The sequence below is a fragment of the Sciurus carolinensis genome, chromosome 12 (assembly GCF_902686445.1).
Source record: "Sciurus carolinensis chromosome 12, mSciCar1.2, whole genome shotgun sequence".
NCBI lineage: Eukaryota > Metazoa > Chordata > Mammalia > Rodentia > Sciuridae > Sciurus > Sciurus carolinensis.
The window spans coordinates 111,551,804-111,577,063 of NC_062224.1; the positions used below are offsets into that span (position 1 = coordinate 111,551,804).

The following is a 25,260-nucleotide window of genomic DNA, read 5'->3' on the forward strand; positions in this document are numbered from 1 at the left end:
AATGGTATCTATAAGAGAATCCTAACATTCCACATAAGAAAAAATCTTTCATCAACTAATAACAATAAAGAACTTCAAAAAACATCTACAAGCAATCAACACACATATGAAAAAATGTTCACCATCTTTAGTAATAAGAGAAATGTAAATCAAAACTACACTAAGATTCCATCTCACCCCAATTAGAATGGTGATTATCAAGAATACAAACAACAATAGGTGTTGGCGAGGATGTGGGGAAAAAGGTACACTCATACATTGCTGATGGGACTGCAAATTAGTGCAGTCACTCTGGAAAGCAGTGTGGAGATTCCTTAGAAAACTTAGAATGGACCTACCATTTGACCCAGCTATCCCACTCCTCGTCCTATACCCAAAGAACTTAAAATCAGCATACTACAGAGATACAGCCACATCAATGTTCATAGCTGCTCAATTCACAATAGCCAGACTGTGGAACCAACCTAGATGCCCTTCAATTGATGAATGGATAAAGAAACTGTGGTATATATATACAATGGAATATTACTCAGGCATAAAGAATAATAAAATTATGGCATTTGCAGGCAAATGGATGAAATTGGAGAATATCATGTTAAGTGAGATAAGCCAATCTCAAAAATCCAAAAGACGAATGATCCCACTGATAAGCAGATGATGACACAAAATGGGGGGTGGGAGGGGGGCAAGAATGGAGGAAGGAGGGACTGTGTAGAGGGAAAAGAGAAGTGGGAGGGGTGGGGGGGAGAAAAAATAACGGAATGAATCAAACATCATTACCCTATGTAAATGTATGATTATGCAAATGGTATGCTGTTACTCCATGTACAAACAGAAACAACATGTATCCCATTTGTTTACAATAAAAATAAATTAAAAAAAAAAAGAACTTCAAAAAAGTAAAATGAAATATCTCTAACACACTCCAACTCTCCCAATCAAGAATGAATCTCTATCAATGGCTCTTTACTTTTAAAAAGTCCACCTGAGGGAATCAGATATGCACTTCCTGGTTAAGAACCAGAAGATTACAGTATAATAACTTAATGGCACTTTGTTGCATCAAGTCCACAATAAACAGGCCAGATTCCATGATATTTAATCAACTTTCTAAATAGTAGTATGAAAATCCTAAGCCTAATGAAATGAGTTCCTTTCCAGATCTGTGAGCAACTCAGCACCAGAAATTACATCAAGATAAATGGCAGTCTGTGAGCCCCTGACATCTTCCTCTGATTCAAAATAAGTGGCAAGTCCAATGTGACTTACTATTCTTAAATTGATTTGTGCATATACATTCTTTCTTGTACTTAAAAAGTAAATTCCTTGAGAACCAATTCGTAACCAATGTATCACTCCCTAAATAAATCAAAACCTGCAAAGACACCATGCAGAATAAATATAAAATAAATAAGAGTTTTCTGTGGGGAACTGTCCTGTAGCACACAGCAGGAAAGAAATTCAACCATCCTTTTTCCTCTCCCATCATTATCACCACCACTACCACTACTACTCTCCCGGCTCCCCACCATACCCCCTCCCACATGCAAATAAATTTAAAAAGAAAAAGAATCTGGGAGCTAAGAGAATATTTATCCTTTTTATCAACTCTTCCTCATAAATGTGGCATGGATTCACCATTCATACAGAAAGGTGTTAACTTATAGAATATCTGTAACAAAATGTCTTATTTTAAAAATTACATCTGAATACCATTTAGGATACCAAACTTTCACACTTTTTGGTTGAAACAAGTCACTTTCCATCAGGATCATGATTATAGAGATAAGGCAAAGACCTCAAGAGGTCTGACGTTACAATACATTCAATCATGACAATTTACTAGGTGGCCTAGCAAGACAATTAAAAGAATGAGGACTAGAGTTAAACAATCTGTACATTCTTAGTCAAGTTCATTAAACAAACATTTCTATGTGTCTATTTCCTAGCAATAATATCTACTTCATGGAACTGTTCTGAGGATTTGCTGAGACAGCTTAAAATTGCTTAGAACTGTGGACAGCACATAGTAAACACAAAACATTAGCCACTGTAATGCTTATTGAAAAGAAAACATTTTGGATGTTAAGAGAAGGGAAAACTCAGGTGATACTTTTTCCTGAGAACACAGTACAGTGAGAATTATCAACTTAAGTAGACTACTTTGAGTTAAAATAGACTATTTTCTGCAGCACTTTTAGGTTCACAGCAAAACTGTACACAAGGTAAAGACACTTTTCATATGCAGCCTTCCCCATGATCAATATTCTCTACCAGAGTAGTCTATCTGCTACAAGTGATGAACATACATGGATACATCATCATCACCAGGTGTCTATAGTTTAGATCAGGGTTCTCTCTTAGTGTACATTCCTATGACTTTGAAGAATGTATAATGATATATATTTACCATCACAGTATCACACATAATAGTTTACCTGCCCTAAAAGTCCTCTGTGCTCCAACCTTGATCTTTTACTGTCTCCATAGTTTCACCTTTTCCAGATTGTTAAAGAGTTACAATCATATATGTGTAGTATTCTCAAATTGTATTCTTTCGCTTAGCAATAGGCGTTTACATTTCCTCTATGTCTTTTCATGGCTACACAGCTCATTTCTATTTAGCACTGAATAATATTCCATTGTCTGATATACTTTGAAATTAAGTTTAACTTCAAAACTATCCTTGAAGTATTCACTCATCCTCTCACCCACATAAAATTATTGTAAAAAGTCTCTGATACTCAGATTGTACCTTCCTAAAACTTCTACAACATTGAACAAACAGTTCATTTAAAATTTCCTTGTGGATGATTTTTATCTATTTGTACTTGATTACTAGATCAATTGATTATCTTTGCTGAATATTGGGTTTTGGTCTTGGCATGAACAGAAATACACTAAAGAATTTAATTCAGCTGGGTAGTTAGGATAGTACCCTGTACATGGAATTGGCTCTTTCCTCTTCTCCCTCCCGCTCCCCTCTCCTTCCTTCTGGGCCACTAGGAGCTAAGCAGTTTTCCTTCCCCTTGCTCCTCCATCATGATTTTCTGCTTCATCTTAGACCCTGAGCAATGAGACTGGTCAACCATGGACTGAATTTTTAAAACCATGAGACCTAAATAAACTTCCTCTAAGCTGTTCTTGTCAGGTATTTTGGCCACAGTGACAAAAAGCTTAACAAATCAAACATACCACTTATGATTTGTTATCAACTTTAGTAAATGTCAGAATGTCACAATATTTTACTATACCTTTTCTATTGTGATTTTTGTCCATTAACCCAATCATGTTCTTTACAGAATCCTCTTTCCTCCAGTGCAGAACTGAGTTTAGGATCATACCCTGGATTTTTGTGTCTCTTCAACATTGTTGGAACAGTTTGTGCTTATTTTATGTGATCCTCACATTTTTCAAAGATACAGTCCCTTTTCTTCTTAAATAGTATGGTTCTAATATGCAGATGGATGTTTCACCATGACTAGATTAAGGTTATCTACTTTGGGCCAGAGTCCTTCCATAAGTAATGCGTCTTTCTCAGGTCATTATATCCAAAACCATATGATATCCACCTTAGAAGCTGCAATTCCACTTTAAGGTACTTCTCAAGAGAAATGAAAACTGTCCACAAAACATTTGTAGTCTAATAGCCAAAAACTAGAGCAGGCAGTGTATAAATAAACTGCAGTATATTTCTAGAATGTACCACTGTTTGGTAATAAAAAGAAACTAATGACAAAGGAAATGAGAATAAATTCTCAGAAACATTACAATAAACAGAAGTCGTCAAACATGAGGAAAGACCATATTTCATTTAGATGTAGTTCCAGAACTGGCAAAATTAATGGATGGCGATAGAAATCAGATCACTGGCTGCCTTCAGATTTGCTAGAAAAGGGATATAAGAGAACATACTTGCGTGATAAGATGTTCTACATCTTGGTGTGTAGGTTATACTCCCCTGCATTTTCAAAATGGATCAACCTTCTGGTGAAGAAAAGAGCATTATACTGTATGCACATTATCTTAACTTAAAGATATAGGAAACCAAAGTCGATATCAAATATAACTATCAAAATATATGCAGCACCCTACTGGTCTAAATATTATATGAAAAAAATGGTTCAAGAAGAAAAGAACAACAACAACAACAACAAAGGCATGTGATACAACCCTGCCAGATAATTAAGATTACAACCATTCTAATTAGACAATCATAACAGGATAGCAAGACAGACAGCTGGAACATAGTATTTCCAACTGAAAATTGGCAAAAAGACTTTCCTTTGAGGCAGCCTACCTGCCTCGGCAAATACCTTCTGAATGAATGGACGGATGAATGATATCAAGTCTTTCTGAAGGCATATGACAGTTCACTGACTGCTCAGAATTAACTTTGATAATTACATAATTATTTCAGAAACTAAAGGAAAAAAATGTGTTAAGTGGAAGAAAGGAAAAAGGATGAAATTAACAGTAACAGCAGTAGTCTCTCCTTAAGCACCATTTTGCTTTCCACAACTTCAATTGTGCAAGGTCAACCACTGTCTGAAAATATTAAACGAAAAGTTCCAGAAATAAACAATTCATAAATTTTAAGTTGTTCATCATTCTGAGTAGCATGATGAAATCAAATACTGTCTCTTCTCTGTTCTGGACAGATAAGAATCACTCCATGTCCAGAGTGTGCACAATATATACTCCTTCAGCCCTACCGCCCTAAGAGTCATTGGTTTCAATGTGGTAGGAGCTCAGGGCTCCTGTTCAAATAACTTGTTTTACTTAACAATGGCCCCAAGTGCCAAGTGCTAAAGAGAAGCTGTGAAGTGCTGCCTTTAAGTGAAGAAGTGAAAGTTCTCCAATGGAAAGAAAAAACTAACTTGCATTTGCTAACATCTATAGTTAAGAACAAATCTTCTAACCATGAAACTGTGAAGCAAAAGAAATTTTTGCTAGTTAAGCTGTTGCATTTCAAACTACAAATATTACAGACATAATGTAGTAAAAGTTCTTAGTTAAGATGAAAAAAGCATTAAATTATAGGGTTCAGCAGTATCAGAAGTTTTAGGCTTCTACTGAAGTCTTGGAACTTACTGCCACAGACAAGCGATGACTACTATAAATTTGTGTAAAACTGAAAACATAAAACATATTTTCAAAGAAAACATACATCTGAATAAATGCATGGAAGGTGACTAGAAGAACACTCACCATATATAACCAAGTCTAAAAGGCTAAGATGAGAATAGAAGAGTAAGATTTAAGATAGGAAGATAAGAGTGGTTAACAGAAAACAGCAAAAAAGGGAACTCACACAGAAGGCACTGTGGTCCACTTTTACAAATAAAGAAACTAAAGCTCAGAAGTAACTTGCCCAAAATCACCCAATCTTTGCACACTTAGATCTCTCTCTTTCCGTATTGCTCTACTCCAAGTTTAATAATTTTTCAACAGATAAAAGCGAGGAAAACAACACTAATCCATTCACTCAAGAATTGATGATATTAGTAAAGGCCAGTTACAGTGTAATACAAAATTACAAGAACTATCTCACAAAGGAAGAGTGGTGATGTACAAAAATCATGAAGTAGTGCTTTATGACTTTGACAGTGGAAGTGATAATATGAAGGCTGTATAGTATTGTGGCTAGGGGTATAGACTTCAGAGTCAAAAGACTCAAGTTTCATTTTCGAGTTCCCCTCTTATTGTTTATATGGTCTTGATCTAGTTATATGATCTTTAAGAAGTTATAATGTCAATATGCTGCAATATAGATGATGTAAAATGGAGTTACTGTGAGGAAATTAAATAAATGCAAGTGCTCTGCTTAGCCTGGCACAGAATATGCACTCCAGTGTTTGTTGTTTTCAGCCATGATCCCTTCTATCTACTTTCACTTACCAAATTTCAGAACAGTATGTAATTGTAGTCTCAACTTCTTCATTTTCTAACTTAGTGCTCAACCTGCTGAAATCTGATTTCTGCCCTCATCATAATGAAGAAATGTATATGGTAAGGCAAAAATCTACCCTTTTTTTTTATTTCCCAGCTGCATGTGACACCTCTGACTACTGCTTCCACTTGAAATCACCTCTTTCTTTGGCACGTCAAATAATATACCTCTACTTCTCATATCTCTCTCTTGATCTGCTGCTTCTGTTCACTATTTAAATTCTGATGTTCCTGAGTTCTGTTCCGAGTCTTGTCTTTATAATCTACACGAGGGATCCAGCTCTCACAGTTCTTAGCTGATGGCTATCAAAACTTTTGTCTTTAGCCCTTATTATCTTCTCTAGAACAATCCATTTCTTCAAACCCTTTGATGAAAGGCCTATATTCCTGTAGAGAATGAATAAATTTCATTTAAAGGTTGGATTTCTTTCTTCATGTTTCAAGACACGTCAAAAATCTCAAAGACAACCAAATCCAAAATTGAACAAATAATCTCGTTTTTTCCAAATCTCCTCCAACACATGCTATTCATTCAGTTTTCAAATTAGAAACCTGAAAAACATCTGATTACTCCTTTTCCTTCAACTCATTTCAAATTTAATCAATTTCTCAAACTTCATTATGACCACCTAAGCTCAAATCCTCACTTCTTACCTATAGCAATCTTCTAACAGATCTAATTCCTATCTTGTACCTCTTCAAATCAATTCTTCACACCACTGCCAAAAGTCTAATACTGAATAACCAGACTGTCATTCCCCTGCTTAAGAACTTTTATACACTCCATGATCTACATGACAAAATTGAAGCTTCTCTCCATGTGATATTTAAAACTCTCTAAACTTCTGCAACCATGTTAGGGGGGCTTTGTATTTCCTGTCCCTCTGTGTCCTTACTGAACGAATCAATGATGCAGAACCACTGGTAGCTCCATCTTGAACACAAACCCCACCGTCTGATGCTTCCAAACCTCTGGTTCATGCTGTTCCCTCTTCTAAGAATGTTCTGCTCCTGTTCCAGTCTCCACCCTTCAAAACCTGATTAAATCCTTATCGTTTTTCTTTTCTTTGAAGGCAGGTACTGGTGAAGGATGAGGAAACATTTCTGATTTCAACAAGTTGGGGTTTGGTACCCCACCCCCTTCAAATTTTCACAGCTATTCAACTTTCTCTATCTGAGTACTTACTACATACTGTGAACTGAAATTAACTTTATTTTTGTCTCTCACACAAGACTGAGCACCTTTAAGACAATGAATTTTCTGCCCTGTTCTCAGCAGTAATCCACTGTTTTTTGACTATGGATTCGAACAACTTCTGTTAACAGCTTAGAAAAGGAAAAGCCCAGTAATCAGAAGACTTCATGAGAAAGGAACTAAACTGGGCAATGAAGAATTGCTTAAGCATAAATCCAGATCTAATCCCTGTACAGAAACATAGAGTCAGCCATTCAATTAGGGAAGTGTGTCTAAAGAAAATTACAGTTTTTTGAACATTATTGCTTACAAACTTGAAAAAAATCACAGTAATTCTACAGATACGGAGAGACCTATGAGAAACAGGTGAAAAATATGGAAGCCACTTTGGTCAAACATCGATAATAAAGCAAGACCAAGAGATGACTGGGCCTCCGGTACCTTTGCTTAATAAACTTGCTTTTTCTTTCAATCATGATGTTTTTTAAAAGAAGATATTCTTAACCCAGTAACAGTCTATGACTTTCCTGCCTCACCCTCCTGGAACTGAGGATTGAATCTAGGGGTGCTCTACCACTGAGCTGTATTTCCAGCCCTTTTTAATTTTTATTTTGAGACAGGGTCTTGCTAAGTGGCCAAGACTGCCTTGAACTTATGATTCTCTTGCCTCAGCCGCCCAAGTCACTGGGATTACCAGCATGGGCCACCATGCCTGGCAGTTTAGGGGTTCTTTTAAAGTTATTTCTCTTCTGCTTATCTACCTGCTACTAGCTAGGTAAGAGTGCTATGGGTCTCTTTCTCCTTTTATCTTTTATTCTATTACACTGTCTCAGCAATCTAGAGTTAAATCACATGGAACGTACAGCTTAGCTAAAAAAAAAAAACTCTTCTAATACTTGCTTCTAATCAAACCTTTGAATTTCACTCCTTAATATTCACTCTAATGTGGGACTGGTTTTGGACTTTTTATTTTTATTTATTTTCTTGGTACCAGGGACTGAACACAGGGGCACTCAACCACTGAGCCACATCCTCAGTTCTCTTTCATATACTATTCAGAGACAGGGTCTCATTGAGTTGCTGAGGCTGGCTTTGAACTTAGGATCCTTCTGGTTTTGGATTCTCTTAGTTTAAATATTCTATGTTGGGCTGGGGTTGTAGCTCAATGGTAGAGCGCTTACCTAGCATGTGTGAGGCACTGGGTTTGATCCTCGCCACCACATAAAAATAAGTGAATAAAATAAAGGCATTGTGTCCATTCACAACTAAAAATATTTTAAAATAAATAAATAAATATTCTATGTATCAAATTCAATGAGAGAACTGATCACTAAATTGGCCTATAATTTCAATAACATAAGATGCAGAAGCACTTACTGAACAATGTAGTATGCTCTGTTTTTATAACTTACCCTATCATTAAAATTTTGGCCAATACAATTTGTCCCCAAAGCTGCTAGAAATAATCACATACTAAATTTTCTTGAAATGTTATATTTTAATAAACTATGTAAGGTGTATTTATTCCATAAAACTCAAGTCAAAACACTTTTGCTATGTTAATTTTCAATTCAAAACTACAAAGACAGTCCCCAGTAAATTAGTACCAGGTTAATAGGTTAACCAGGCTAACACAGGAAATCTGTAAAAGGAAAAGTGGAAAATACAGACTGCAGGTCTTTAACATCAGGGTTTACATTCTCATTCTTTAGGAAAAAGGGAGTCTTTGAAAAATGTTTCTCAAGGGAATGACATAATTAAAGTTGGGTGTTATTAAGACAAATCTTGTAACCCTATAAAGAAGTACACAACTATGAGGCTACTGTAGTCACTTACCTTTTTTAAATTCCAGTATCCTTTCTCTCTCCTGACTGCCACACAAATATGTGAGAACTCATGCCTACCAGCTCTCCAAAGATCTTTTATTTTCACTCTCAATCAATAACTTCCCTTTCGGAACACAAGATTATTTTACTCAGTTTTCAAGTTCTTCAGCCTTAGTTAACATTTCTATATTGATATTTCTATACTGATGACATTTAAATGACCTCCTAAAACCTCCTTCCATCTGTGTTTTCAGTTTCTGCCTTCCCTTCAGGGCTTTATTTCGCTTGGCACTTTATTTCAATTATCTGCAGAAGTTCAATGTTCTGTCTCGGAAGTCAACATTCTATTTCAAAATGACATCCTCTATTAACACAACTCCAACCCAAATCATATCTGTACACAGGCCTGCATTTGTAAATGTCTATATGATGACTCACCTCCAATTAACAGACCTTCCAGTATCAAATCCTTTGTGCCAACTCTTAAAATTCTTTTTTAACTCAACCTAAATTCTTATAGTTACACAAGTCAGAAACACACAGACTTTTCTTCCTTCTTTAAACTTATTTCACAAATTCCTGATTTTAGATCCTAGGATTTAGTATCTCAACTACAGTATACTCCAAAAAAGCAGCTTCACTTTCTTTTGTCAACCAGAATCCTGCACAGGATGCAACACACAGAAGTTTCAGTAAAAATCCCTTGACACTGAACTGAATGTCAGCACATGCTGAATAAGAGCTGGTTAGAGACAAACTAAAACCCAGTTCTTTTGAATTCTAGCCCAATGCTAGTATCAAGTACACCACATTCAAGATCATTTACTTCCTTAAAATCTCTGCTTGATGCACCTTCCTCATTCCTACTGTTAAGTCCATGTTACAACAAATTTAAATTATGCCAACTGCTTTTAAACATCATTCCTGTAAGTCTCCTCTGAAATACACCTGCACAATGAGGTCAAAACACTACTTCTCTTGCTGGATCTTGATCACCCAGCTCTATGAATTACCTTACAGAATCCATCATAATGTCCAAAATACATCTCTTACTTTCTCCTCAGGCTTGTCTGTTTACTACCACTCCCATGCAGATCAAGTACTTATCTCTCATTCAGACCTTTCTTTCTCATTGACAATTAAGGGCCATCTGCCCATGCAGGCATGTATGCACACACAAATACCCGTTATTCATAATAGCAGCACCAGTACATCGTATTTTAGCTTACAAAGCACTTGCTCTCACAGAAGCAGAGTTTATGAACCATATCATTTCTCTTAAAAAACAAGTCCAGCCCTAATTTTTCCTTTCTTTAAATACCTACCATACAATTCAGCTTTTTGTATCATTCCCTAACATCCTAATTAAATCTTTCAGAATGATGTATAAAAATGGTCTGAGTTCATTTAATAATATACACATTTATGGATTCATATTTCTAAATTCTGACACCTAGGCCATCCTACTTCTACAACGAACTACCAAAGTACCCAGAGTGAATGAATGAGACCTTATAAAACAGCACCTGCTTAAGCAAGGCTTCATTCTAAGCCCTTTATATATTTTCTCCCAATAGATTTCAAATACTATATAACGATACAAAATTAGCTTTGGACCAATGAGCCATGTTAATGCTTTAAAACATTTTCTAACAAAACTAGGTGTCACTTTTATATAAAATAGGAAATCATTTTAATTATCAAGGCATTATAAAAATAAAGTCCTGGGACTGGAGGTATATGTAGTTCAGTGGTACAGTACTTGCCTAGAATGTGGGAGGCCCTGGATTCAATTGTCAGTAAATGGAAGGGAAGGGAGGAAGGAAGGAGAAAAGAAGGAAGGCAAGTCCTAAAAGAAAACAAAACCTTCTTTCAAAAAAAAAAAAAAAAAAGTCTTTAAGAAGCACATCCCATGGGATTAACATTCTTACACTGCAAACACTCAAAACAACTTCCAATTCCCTTGTGACAATTGTAATTTTACTTTTTGAAATTCTTTAAAATATTATCTTGAAAAGCAAAACAAGCAACACACAAACGGCACTAAAGAACAATCTAAAAGATGTAAACAATTAAATATCAAATACACAGCATTTTGTTTCTTCCTAGTTACATATAAACCACTAAAGAGAGTTTAGGATACACATAAATGTTTCTACCAGAAGACAAATTTCTCCTCTTTTCATTAAGTACAAAAATATTAGTTACAGTATCAACTCATTTCTCTACCCAAATTGAGAAAAGCGAAAGAACAATTTACACATCAGGAACCCCCCAAAAATTAAAAAAACAATTCTCAAAAATAAGTTATGAACTGAATCTTTTTTCTTTTTCATTATCTGCCAACCCTATACCTGCTTTCATTCCAATATATCTTCAAATGTTTAATAATCTAAAGGAGCAATATGGACTGCATCCAGCACTTTTAAAAATAATTCAAAAGTTATTATAAAAAACTGTCACCCTTTTTTGGACACAAGTGCAAAAGTTTTACAGGAAGATGTCCTGCCTTTCACAGACTGTTTCCCACGAAGGCAGGCTGACTTCATCTAACTTATCTGAAGGGATCTGACATGCTTCTCTGTGATCCACCACCTCCTGTAAGTACCAAATGCTTTCTTTAGAATGTATATCTTGGTAAACTTTTTTCCAAGGTCTTTCAACATTAAGTTCCACCAAAAAGAAAGAGAGAGAGAGAGTAAAAGAGAGAGAGGGGCCCACGAACCATTTACATTAAAAAGGTCATCAGATGATTTTAAGGTTATTTTATTCTTTTGAATAGTTATTAATTTATTCAGAAAATAGGTTTGTCTTTTAAAAGCAAAATATTTCTCCAGATTTATGACAGAATAAGAATTTTAAATTTTCTATTCATCAAGAAAACTCACATATATTTCTAGTTTCTGATTTTTCTGCTCATTTATACATATTAACAAAACAAGAGACCAGCAAAATTATCAGAGGATAAAGCAAAACAAAGGGGTATAGAACTATAATCACAAACCAAGAAATAAACCTTTTAGTCAGCAGTCAGAAGAAAACATACTTCTAAGGTCAAAAAGGTCAACATCTTGAAATATCTGTCAACCCTGGTATGACCGCCTCCTAGAGTTCCCTGCCCTCAAAATCTGTCCCTTCCAATCCAATCTACCCTCCACAGTAATCTAATTAAATGATCACTGTGACCCCCATTCTCTTCCTCTGTTCATTCTCTGCCAGGTTAAAATCAGAGTTCATCTATAAGAGATACAAATCCCTTTAAAACCTAATTCTAGCCTCCCTTCCATCTCTCTCCAGTGCTGCTATACTCTAGATAACATCACAACACGAATACTCCCTCCGCATGAAACAAAATTCTACCATTTTGAACTGTCCACTCTGAAAACCATTTATGGATGAGAACTGAGGCTCACAGAAATACCTTGTACAAAGGCATACAAACAGTGATAAAACCATAGTTAGAGTACAAATTCTTCCTTTGATGTCCCTTAAGTCCTTGTAAAAGTACTTCTATTATATTTTCAAGCGTGAACTGTTTTAATGTCAAGCTCTTCGCATTAGTGTAAGTATAAATTTCTCCAAGATGATCCTTTGGGGTGCAAGATTCATTTAGTCTAAAAAAATTAATTAAGCTTTACTGAGATTAGTATAAAGATCCATACTTGGTCTGAAGGTCAGCTGCACACACATCAGGAACAGCAGGGACTACAATAAGAAACCCCAGGCAGAGTAGAAGCTCCACAAGCTATGGGTTTACTTCTAGCACGCCAGATTCATCATGGTTTGTGTGTGCCCATGCAAGTGGATTTCGGGATTATTTAGTTTTAACCAAACTGATCCTCATAAATTTCCTGCAATGGTTGCAAAGATATAATAAAACAAGCATAAGCCAAGGAGAAAACAAGGCTTGATGCCTAGCCTGTACAAGTTATTCCTCATCTACCTTATGACTGTAGGTCAATCACATAGCACTCACTAAAAATTATTTCTACTTTGGGTTTAGGGGTGTAGCTCCGTGGTACAGCACTGACCTGACACCTGTTTAATCCCCAGTCACATATACACAAGTCACAACTTTAACGAAAACAAAAGGTACTTTAACAGAAGGTATTCTTTTCTCTCACCTTTCTTAAACATCTAACCTGTGTAGTTTACTATACTAATGTATGGTCATATTAGCACAAGTATGTAATAGATAAACAATTAAGCACACTAAAGTTACACATAGGTTTTACTAACTAGAGGACACACTCAGAATATCAGCTGACTAAAGCATGGATCATGTCTTTTTCCTTTTCATGGTCATGACCAACCTTTCTAGTCTGCCCAAGAATGAGGGAGTATGCAGAATAATGGCCCCCAAAGATGTCCGCATCCCAATCCCTAAATATAGTACATAACACAGTAAAAGAGATTTTGCAGATGTCATTAAAATAAGGATTCTGAGATGGGGAGAGCCAATGTAATCCCAAGAGTCCTTATAAGAGGGAGAGGCAAATCATCAGTCAGTAGACATAAGAACTGAAGCAAGAGGTTGAAGCTGTGTAAGGAAAGAGACAAGAAGCTGAAAAAGTCAAAATAATTCTCTCCTTAGAGTTTCCAGAATAAGCCAGCTCTGTCAACAACTTAACTTTAGCCTGGTTAAATAGTTGGACTTCTGATCCCAGAACTATAAAATAATATGTGTTGTTTTGAGTCTCTAAATTTAAAGTAATTTGTTATAGCAGTAATAGAAAACTAATGGAGGATTACTGGAATATGGGACTTTCTGTATTTAAATCAAGATGATCTGGCCACTCTATCTTTAGGTTTTCAATGATCTTAACATTTGATACACAGTAAGTATGAAAAAAAACTTTGTTGAATGACTTTATAATGAAATAATATATTTTCACTGTTTTACAAAGATCTATTATATGTGTTACCTCATTTCCTTCCCTGTGTAGCATGAATGGCATTCTGAGGATTTAAGAACGATAGTTTGAAGGAGTTATGTAACATGTCCAAGAGCACTTATCTAGTAAGTAATGGCATCATATCTGCAACACAGACCTTCTGATCTATGGTCAAAAGACCACAGCAGTCAGGAGCCTGTACAATGAGTCAGGTTGCTTAGATTCAAATCTAAGCTACAAAATGTAATGGCTACTTAACCCTAACCAAGTTACTTCTCTACTTGCTCATCTGTAAAATGCAAAATGAAGTAAATAAAACCTACCTTATAGGGTTGTTGTAAAGATTAAAGATGCTAAGATACACATCACATGCCTGACCGAGACAGCTATCATTCCTCTACGCTGCAGCTGTAGTGCATTTTTATTTAGAATACTCTATTACAAATTAAGAATCACATCAAGTATACAAAAGAAAAAATAGCAACTGGAATGAATAATGAGATAGAAGTCTGATTTTTCTGTGAAGGCAATCTAAGATGGATAGACAAAAGCAGAAGGGAGACAAATGATCTATTCACTTATGACAAAATAACAAAATACAGTAAAAGTGGTAGATAAGGGAGAAACCTTAGAAACTAGAATATTGTAGTACAAACACAAAATTTTAGGACAATTTCTGAATGACAAAACTGGCTACAAAGAAGAGTTCATCAGGGCTGGGGACTGGCTCAGTGGCAGAGCGCTTGCCTAGCATGTGTGAGGCACTGTGTTCAATCCTCAGCACCACATAAAAATAAATACAAAAAGGTTCATCAACAACTAAAAAAAAAAAAAAAAAAAAGAGCTCATCAACTTTTCTCTAACCTTACAAAAGTACCTATTTCCATCAGGAAGGATATGGATGTTGAGAAATCACAAACCAGACCAAGACTGTAGCAAAAGTTAGACCTCTGGTTAAGTCAGTGGCATAATTTCAATTTTTCAAGGAAAAAGGGTTTAAAAAGAATGAAACGGACCCTTACCAATCATCACCATACAACACCCCTTACTCAATCTCATCATCACCCTTACAAAAAACTCAAGCCTAAATATCCTACTTCAATGCCTTTAAACAGCTTCGCTAAGGAAAAATTAAAATGTCTTTTGATTGGCAAACAAATCCCAAAATATATTAACCCAACTGTTTCTTCAGCTAAAGTTTGTTAAACTTTTCACACTCTTTACTTGAACCCTCAACATCCATTTTTCATTTTGGGAGTTGACAAACTTTACAGATCTCTCTGAATACTAGGCTAACTGATCTTTTCCCCTGACAGGTAGGTCATGACCTCCTCACTACTGCTAATGAATAAAGATGAAATGCATGAGATTAGATTAAACTAAGATAGCAAGAAGTCCCCAACAATATAAGCACGGTTAATTTCAATTTACAAATGATTTCAAGAACCACATTCTAATGTTTGATTTCATTTCCACCATCTAATTGGAAAAAAACCAGGGACGCTTCAAATGAAAAGTGTACCCTCTAACTTTATCAGTCATTTCAGGAAATGCTGGTGAAGTAAAACACGGTCTAAACATGGGCATGATCAAGGACAAAGCTGTTTGCAGAAACAAGCAAGCAATCCCCAGAAAGAGGTGGAAACAAACACAAGGTTCAGTATCTCACCCACAGATCTAAAATTCGTAAAGGGGATTCATCTCTTAGAGACACCTCTTGGTATCCAACATATTAAAAAGGAGAAAAACGAGGGGAATGGCACTGGTTTCACTAAAGGGTAATATGAAAGACGAGGCCAGCCTTATTGTTCTCTAAAACTTGCACCGTCTTTCCAATCAAAACTCAGGCCGGCCAGGGTTCTCAGGAGAGCAACAGCTCTCCACCTCAGTGCTCTGGACTCCATCCGGCACCGACACAATGAGAACACCGCCGCTCTGCAGAGGACGTGAACGGCCAGTCCATGTGGACTTCGGTAAGAGAGCAGATTCCCGCGACTGAGACACCACCTTTGCAGCCACGAAAAGCCGCGCTTCCCTCGAAAATGACAATCCCCTGGGAGACTCTCTTCCAGCACCCTGATGGCAACACTCCCCCGGATGCCAGGTGTTGCCGAGCGGCACAGAAGCTCCGCAAAGCTCGGGGACAAAGCGCGCTCCCTCCCACTGCCGCCGACACGGCGGGACGCGCGACAGCCGAGGCAGCCGCGCCGCCGAGCCAACTGAGGAAGCGCCCCAAAGTTTCCGAGCGGCGGCCCCACGTGCGAGGCGGCCGAAGCGGGAGGACGGGTCCGCCTAGGGCCTGGGGACCGCACGTCGCACCCGCACACCTGACGCGCTCACGCCCTCCGCGGCCGCGCGCCGCCCACCGGGCCTCCCCGCTCCGGCTCCACCGAGGCTCGGCACCCGGCGCCGCCCGCCGCGCGGGGCAAGGCGCGGGGCTCGGCCTGTCCCCGGCCGCGGGCTCCGGAGACCCGCGCCCCGAGGCCCGGGGGTGTGACCGGGCCGCCCCCTCCCACGAAGCTCGGCGCGGCCGCGGCTCCTCACCAGACCAGGGAGCACAGGGAGAGGCAGGAGGCCAGGGCCAGGGCCCGCTGGTACTTCTTCATCTTCTCCTCCTTCTTCCCCCGGCCAGAAGGCGGCACATCCTCCCGGCAGCCGCCACTGCCGAGGCCAAGATGGAGGAGCCGGAGCAGCAGCGCGAGCACGGGCGCGAGAGCGCGAAGGGCCGCGGCGCCGGGGGAGCGTCTGCGCGGCGGCTCGCGTCCCCTCCGAGGGGCCCGCGGCGGCGCCAAGTGGCGTGCTTCACAGGCGGACTCCGGCGACTGCCGCTGCTGCCGCTGCTGCGGCCGACGGCTCGCCCGCGCCCGCCCTCTCCAGCCGCCGCCGCCGCCACCGCCGCCCCATAGCCCCCCCGCCCGCCCCGGCCGGCGCTCCGTGCTGCCGGCGACCAACGGCCGCCGCGTAGTCGCCGCTCAACAGCCAATCGCTGGCGGGGCCGCGACACCTCACACTCCGCTGAGCTGGAAGGAGACGCGTCACCCACGTCCCGCGGAGCCCGCACCCCCACCAGCCTCCGCGCGGGCCACGCCCCCTCGCCGGCGGGCCGCGCAGCCCGAAGGCGAGGACACAAAGCTGAGTCGCCGCCCCCCGCCCCTCCTCCCCCCTCCCCGCGTCGGGTCTCGCCCACTCGCTGGCCGGCGTTCAGGAAGTCCCGTGACGCTCGGCCTGCCGCCTCGCGGCGCCCGCCCCCTCACACTCGCGCTCCTGTCCGCGCAAGGCCTCCTGGGAGTTGTAGTCTGCCTTCCAGAACCCTCCGGTCCCCGTCCCTCCTGGAATCCACGACTTCGATACGGGAATCTACAGTTTCGCTTCTCACAGTTTTGGAAGTGCTCTGCTCGGTTTTCCTTTTTTGGGCACATTTCGTGGATCGGCCTGGAACGACTCGGGGAGGGGCAGAAGAACGCGGCACTAATGAAATTTAAAAGGCGGTTTCCCGGTGTCAAGGGGCCGGCCCCCAAGTCAAGTGCTGATTGGTAGATGTAAGGGGGCGTGGCGGGATCGCCTCTGATCTGATTGGCCGGGGCGGAGAGGCCGGCTTTTCCTCAGAGCCTCCGCGAAAATTCGCCTCCCGCCGGTTGAGGCCGATAGGGCTGCTGGGGTGGTCTTCGTTCTGCAGGTTTCGAGCTTCGGGCTCGCTACCGTGGGACCAAGGGCAGCGGCGGTCCCTGCCAGGGAGCGAGGTAACCTCACACGCTCCAGTTCTGGGGTTCACCCAATGCGATCGGGTGCACCCAAAGAGGGAGCGCTGCTCAGAACTCGGTAGCCTGCTGCGTGCCCACCGCAGTCCTGTACGGCGGGGGTCCCTGCAGAACCTCGCGAAGCTAGACCTGGAGTCCGAAACTCCGGTGGGACCTCTGCTCTGCCCAGGCGCCTCCCACGTACCTTCCTGCTCTCGGAAGGTCGCTGCCGGAGAGCCCCGGGCTCTGCCTTCCACTCGGGAGACGCCGCTTGGCCTCCGGCTAGGGTGCTGCTTCTGCAGAAGCGGTGGCATTCGGCGCAGACCCCGACACGAAGAGGAAAGTCGGTCGTTCCCGCGACATGTTCCTTTTCTTAGCTAGTTCACAAGCATAGCTCTGTGATGCTTCCCTTTTTGTTTCTGTTGTTGGGAGACTCAGAACTACCCGCGCTAGAACTTCTCCAGACAAGCTGGGAGGAAGAGGCCACGGCTATTGTGCCTTGGAACATGCCATAATGTTTAGTGTGAAACATGTCTAACGAGGGTGTCCTTGTTCGTTGGGGGTGGAAAACCCTTCCTTGAAATGCCATAACACAATTTTGAGTCACGGAATTTCTTCATGTACTTTCTGTTACTTATATTCCCAGGGAACTGAAGGGTTTGACCTACTCTGTAATTCTTGGAAGTAAGTCAACTGGATGCTAGAGAAATTCTACGAAGGATGGTAATTTTGGTTTTAGAGGAGTTCACCCTAACCTACTTTTTCTGTCAATGATTAGATAACAGTTCCAATTATCTGTTGATGCCACTCTTAACATGTGACAGCAAAAAACTTCCATCTCTGTTCCCCACTGTAGGAGTCAAGTATGTACCTCAAGAGCGGTATCAAATGATTAATATGCAAGTTAAAAAGCAGGTAGGAGTAAAGAAAGGATGAGAATTACTAGACATTTGCTATCACGTTGGGTATCCTCTTCTTTGTCTTCCAGGAACTGTGCTATTCAGGATAGGGAACAGGTGAGTCCCAGCTAATCCTCAGTAGTTCACTGCCAAAGAAGTTCTGTTAGAATTCATGTGCATCTCAAGCCTGAAAAGTTGTCAAGTTTCCTCTCCCATCTCCTATCCTCATCCCAAATTCACAAGCCCATCAAATTTTTTAAAAAATAGATTTTTATTTTGGATCGACGCAGTAATTGTACATATTTACGGGATACAGTATGCATTTCACTACATGCATACAACATGTAATGATCAGATTGGGGTTACTAATATATCTATCATTGTTTCTTTGTGTTAGGAACATTCAAAGTTCTTTCTACTAGCTAATGTTCAATTAATTGTTGTTGACCATGATTATCCTACTGTGCTATGGAAACACAAGTGATTCCTCATATCCAGCCACATTCTTCTCTATCCCTCCTTCCATCACACCCTTCCCAGGCTCTGGTAACCACTATTCAAAACTTAGAGATCTTTTTAACTTTCACATGTAAGTGAGAAGAACATGTGGTATTTGTGCCTGATTTATTTCACTTAACATAATTTCTTCCAGTTCCATTGATGTTGCTGCAGATGACAGAATTTCATTCGTTTTTGTGACTGAATGGTGCTCCATTATGTGTATATACCATGTTTTCTTTATCCACTTGTCTGCTGATGGACACATACATTGATTTTGTATCTTGACTCTCATGAATACAGCTGCAATAAACTTACAAATTCAGATTCTCTTCAACGTATTGATTTCAATTCCTTTGGATGTATGCTCAGTAGGAAATTGCTGGATCATATAGTAATTTTATTTCTATTATTTTGAGGAAGCTATACACTGTTTTCCTTAATAACTATTAATCTACATTACCACCAACAGTATATGAGGTTCCATTTCTCAGATCCTCACCATATTATTTATTTTTTGTTCCTTGATCCTTTTTAAATTTTTTTTTTCTTAGTTGTAGATGGACACAATACCTTTGTTTTATTTATTTTTATGTGGTGCTGAGGATCAAACCCAGTGCCTCATGCGTGCTAGGCAAGTACTCTACAAGTGAGCTACAACCCCAGCCCCTATTTCTTGATCGTTTTGATAACAGCCATTTTACCTGGAGTGTGAGTGTATATTATTGTAGTTTTGGTTTGCATTTCCCTGATGATTAATGATATTGAGCAATTTTGTATACTTGTTGGACATTTGTATATTCTCTTTTGAGAAATGTCTATTCAGGTCTTTTGCCAATTTTTAATTGGATTACTTGGGGATTTTTTTGTTTGTTGGGGATTGGATTGTTTGAGCTCTTTGTAGGTTCTGGAAATTAATCCCTTGTCAGATAAATAGTTTGCAAATATTTTTTCCCATTCTAAAGGTTGGCTCAATCAACTCTGTTGATGGTTTCCTTTGCTGTACAGAAGCTATTTAGTTTGATGTAATTCTATTTGTCAATTTTTGCTTTTGTTGCCAGTGCTTTAGGGTCATATCTTTTTTTTTTTTTTTTTTTTTTTTTTTTGCGGTGCTGGGGATTGAACCCAGGGCCTTGTACTTGCTGGGCCATATCCCCAGTCCCAGGTCATATCTTTTATAAAAAGAAATCTTTGCTCAGACCAATGACCTGAAGCATTTCTCCTATATTTTTTGCCTGTACTTTCAGGTCTTGGACCCATTTTGAATATCCTACTCCATTCTCTTCAACCAAGTCCCTGAAATGGTTTTTTGGATCATATAACTAGTAGATAAAATTTTATTTATTTATTTTTCTTCTTTCTTAGATTTTTTTCTGTATTTGGAGGGTTTTGTTGCTGTTTGTAGATGGAGCTTTATTAGCACCCCCTGGTACAGTTGCCATTCAATTTTAGCTTTCTCTGTTTCAATCAGTAAATATCATTTATTTTTTATTTTTGCTAGTTTCACATTTATGGTTCCATGTTAAGGTTTAATCCTTTAGTCCTCTAAACTTTTTCATTTTTCTCTTGGGTACTTTAAAATTTCAGTTCTCAACTCTACTGCTGGTTCCCAGGTCTCTATTCCACCTCTTTTCAAGTAGTTCCTGAATACATCTCTTACTTATTCTACTAACACTTGCAACTTTACCTGCATAAAATAAAACTTAACTCCCTTGTAAATTAGTTTCATCACCTGGTTTTCTATTGTCTTCATTCTTCCTTGTTCTAAGACTTCACATAGTGAGAATAGGACAAGTTCCATTGAGCTGACCTTCAAAACTGGTAGAAAAATATCTGTTTTCTCCACATGGCTCATAAAATACAGGAAAAATTAAGAAGGAAAATTGTGGTATAATTCAATAGATAAATATTGTAAGAATTGTACAAATTTAGTATAGATAAATACCACCATACTTAAAAGTAAAACATATACCAAAGAATGGCAAGAAAGAATGTAAAAAAATTAAAACAGGCATAATCTTCAAGACTGAGGCTAAATAACCACCATCTACCACCTCATAACTATTCTATAGTGATTCTCAATGTAGGGCAGTGTGTCCCTCCAGGCTGTATCTACTATGTCTGGACAGTTTAGTTGTCTCACCTGGGCAGTGTCTCTGGCATCTAGTGGGTGGAGATCAGTGATGTCATTCTACATTGTATGGTGCACAAGGCAGTTATGCACAAGGACAAAAAACCATTTGACCCCAAAAGCCAAAAGTGTCAAGGTCAAGACACTCTACCACAATGGAATCTCTCAATTCAATAAAATCTACAACCACTGACCACACACATGATAATTCATGTTCCATCCTTGGGCTATTCTGGAAGTCACAAAGAACTCAACTGCATAATGAATGTGAGTCCTCCCATTCCTAAAAGGTTAACTATACAGAAACTCTGGGCAGCTCAAGTCCCTTCCCTGATAAAGATCAGAAACTAGTTTTGCAGACGGTGAAAAAGAATAAACAGATCTCAGAAAAAGAGCCAACACCTGCTGGCCATCTCCTTTATCCTTTATCTCATATACAAATTATAGTTTTAAAACAACAATAAAAAAAAAACTCTTTGTCTTAGGTAAGTTGGTATTTATTAAGCAAGGTTTGGTAAATTTTGATTTAGTTGAAAAATTACCTGCTCCTTTCAAAATTACAAAATACTGAGATAGTACAAATCTAAGAAGGATTTTAGACATAGCTGTTGCCCAGTGACATGAAGTGTTTCCAAAGCAAAACCCAGTTAGAACAGAAATTCCCTGGAAATCAGTGTGTGTGTGGGGGGGGATATTATGAAACAGAAGAGACTAACAGATGAAGAGAGGGAACGTGGCAGTCAGCACTGAGAATTTTGACTACATAAAAATATAGTATAAACAGAACTTTCTATTTTTCCCACCTCATTTTTTCTCTATTGATAGGTAAATATGAACATAGAATAATTTACACATATGTGTATAGAATAGACACTCTTTTCCTTAAAGCAGCCTAAATTGCCTTGCCAGGCTATGAGCATAGTCCCTTAGGGACAGAGGCTTCACAGAGCACCATGCTGGCTTATACAGTTCTGTTTATATTGCAAATAACAAGAGGTAGGATTTCTGCTTAACAATGTATTTTGTAATCCAAAATCTAATCTTCTCTCATGGGGTTAGAATACAAGTATTTTGAAGATATCTGAATTTAGTAAGCCTGTAATGGAACCAACTAGAGGAAAGGAATGATTGCCTGAGGGTGATGGAGAAGGAAAAATCAAAGATGGTCCAATTTCCAGACGCGTATCATTACATGAATAGCAAAGTCAGGAGTTGCAGGTGTTTTAGTTCACTTTGTAATACCATAGCAGAATACCAAATATGGGTGTTTTATAAACTAAAGAGATTTCTTTTTTTACAGTTCTAGAGGTTCGGAAGTCTGAGACTAAGGGGTACAATCCCTTGCTATGTCATAACATGGTGGAAGAAATTACATGAAGGGAGGGAGGAATGAAGTGGGGGGAAAACTCATCCTCTCATCAGAAACCCACTTTTGCAACCACCTTTTAAAGGTCCCATCCCTCAATACCATTTCACCCTGGATTACGTCTCCAACACATGAACCTTAAACCATATAGCACTGGGTTTGCCGGGAAGAATACTAGTTTGATTTTAGAAACATAGTATTAAGTTTCTGGTGGATGTCCCTAGCAAGAATTGACAAATATAAGACTTCAAATAGGGAGAGAGAAAAGTAGCGATTGAAGACGATATATTGGGTTTTCTGTTATGTCATTTTATCCTTTAGTACCCTCTGTATAGTGACCTCGGGCAAAGCTTCCTCACACATTACCTGTATCTTGTCTTGCTTCAATGCAGAAATCTCCTAGGGGCCTTAAGGATTTATTGAATAAAAGTCCTGCCTCCTTGGGCTGGCACTCATAGCCTTTCATCTTCCAACCCAGCTGATGGTTCAAGCATTCGCCACTGTTTTTTCCTTTCATGACTCAACCTTCTCAGCACGACACATCGCTTGCCATGCCCTGAAATATCTATGCCCTTCTGATGATATTTTCACTTAATGTTCATTGGTTTTTGTTCTGATTCCCCAAGTGGAGTATAGATTCCTTATGAGAAAGGGCATGTGTTTTATATGTAACAGTGCTTTTTTTTCATTTCAGGAACCCAAGAAATGATTTTTTACTCAACTATTCATTTGACTTGTCTAATCATACTGGACTAGAATCTGCTTTGTAGACTTAAATTTCTAGGAATCGCAAGCCCTCAAGATGCAGCAAGTACATGCCATTGATCAGTTTCAAGTCCTAGCCAACTACCACTTTGTCTACAAATTGCCAATTTCACTTTTTAGCACAACACTCTTTTGATTTGTGTCTGACCAGATTTTTCTGGGTTCCAGTTGCCCTTGTGTAACTTGGAGAAATAAAACTGTTCAACAAATATTTATTGAGCCTTTCTTGTATGTGAGGTGCTGAGTCAGATATTTCCCTTCAGGAAATTTTCAATGTTTTGATCTCCCATACTGCACCCTTTTGATAGTCTAGTGAAGCCTGAGGATTCCTTCCCAGAATGTTTCTAAAAGTAGGAAATGAATTATACTGAAATACGCTTATTAAAATATTTCAAAGCAAATTTGTGATATAGTAATTGGACTTTATATGAATGCATAAATAACAGAATCTAGCATCAAGTCTGATAACTCCAAATATTCCAAAGTAGTGATGCTTATAAAGTATATTTCAGGATATCTACAATATGTTTAAAGCTATATGAAAATATCTGTGATTTCTATTGGCAAGAAAGTTATAGATACTGCTAGTACTACCACAGTTTGTAGCTACATTCAAAATAAAATGAAACTCTAAATTCCAGTAAGAAATTAATGAAAATAAAGATGTAACTATTTTTTCACTCAAGTTCATGGGCCAGTAAATCATCTCCAAGATCCCAGATTAAGAAGTTCCACACTGGAGCAATGGTTTTTAATCTGTGGGTCACAATTCACTAGAGATCAGTTTTCAGGGAGTCCAGCAGCACTTTTAAAATGTAAGAGGCTCCGGACACGGTTTCACATGCCCATGATCCAGCCACTCAGGAGCCTGGGGCAGGAGAATCCAAGTTCCAGGGCAACCCCAACAACTTAGTGAGGCCCTAAAAAATAAAAAATAAAAAGCTCTAGGGGTGTAGCTAAGTAGCAAAGCACCGGTGGGTTAAATCCGCAGTACCAAAACTTAATCAAAAGTAAAGACCATCATTATAAACCTCAAAGTATGTGTCAGTAAAGGGAAGTACTTTTCTTTTTTTCAGTGTGTGTGTGTGTGTGTGTGTACTCTATTATATATGTACAAGCAGCTGGGTTGCAGTTTAAAATATCTGTCACAATGTGAGTTGCACTGCACTAGGAGAAATGAGATACATCAGACATATGGAATAAATGTCACCAATGATATAAATAGTGGATGTTACAAAATTTTAGAGGAAAAGGAAATTACTTTTTCTGAGAAAATTATCAGGAAAGATTTAAAGGTGGAAATATCTTTGAGGTGGTCTTTCAAAGATGAACAGGATTTTCAGAGATAAGAGGAAAATCTTTCTTAGGTACAGGGAACTGCACACCCTAGAATCTAATTCAGACCTATTTTAACAATCCACACCACACACCTTCTAATTTTGGTTTGCCTGTTACCTCCCTCATATTCTGTGTTTGAAATAAGCAATGATGGTGTACTCTAATCAAATAAGCAGGTATTTTTGAGTACTCACATAAAATACTTCACCTCAGGTCATGAGAAGATTGGAAAGTCTTAGAGATACCATCCTCTATGAAGCAAGGCACTCAAGGATGTCAAAATAACAAATGCACAAGCACAAAGCAATCCTGGTGAGTTAAAAATAATTAAATTCGGATGATGATAATACATTCGTTTCACATGTGCAATTACTTTTACAAAACCCATAAAACAATAGGAGAGTCTCATTTTTTTTCTTTTAAAGGATGGAAGATCAGATGTGGAACTATAAGAACAAAACCTTGAAACTGAAAGCAGCTAGGAAATGATTCCCTAAAGTGACAATCCTGATTTACCCCTATTAATAATCCTGACACAATCAATAATAGTGCCAACTTTGACTCTTGGTTTGCACAATAAATGATATGTCATGCTCAGCATAGCAGATGTGAGAAAACCGAACACTAGTTCAGCAATAGGAAATGGCAAACTTCGACC

The 25,260-nt window shown here is 39.0% G+C and overlaps 1 protein-coding gene across 1 annotated transcript in view; it reads right to left on the reverse strand.

Moving 5' to 3' along the window:
- Suco (SUN domain containing ossification factor) overlaps nt 1-16,607 on the reverse strand; it is a 66,535-nt gene extending 49,928 nt beyond the window's left edge. The window contains 1 exon segment of the mRNA XM_047520374.1: nt 16,413-16,607. Coding sequence (XP_047376330.1) covers nt 16,413-16,474 — 62 coding nt within the window. The 5' untranslated portion in view covers nt 16,475-16,607.
- Between the last annotated feature and the right edge of the window lie 8,653 nt (nt 16,608-25,260).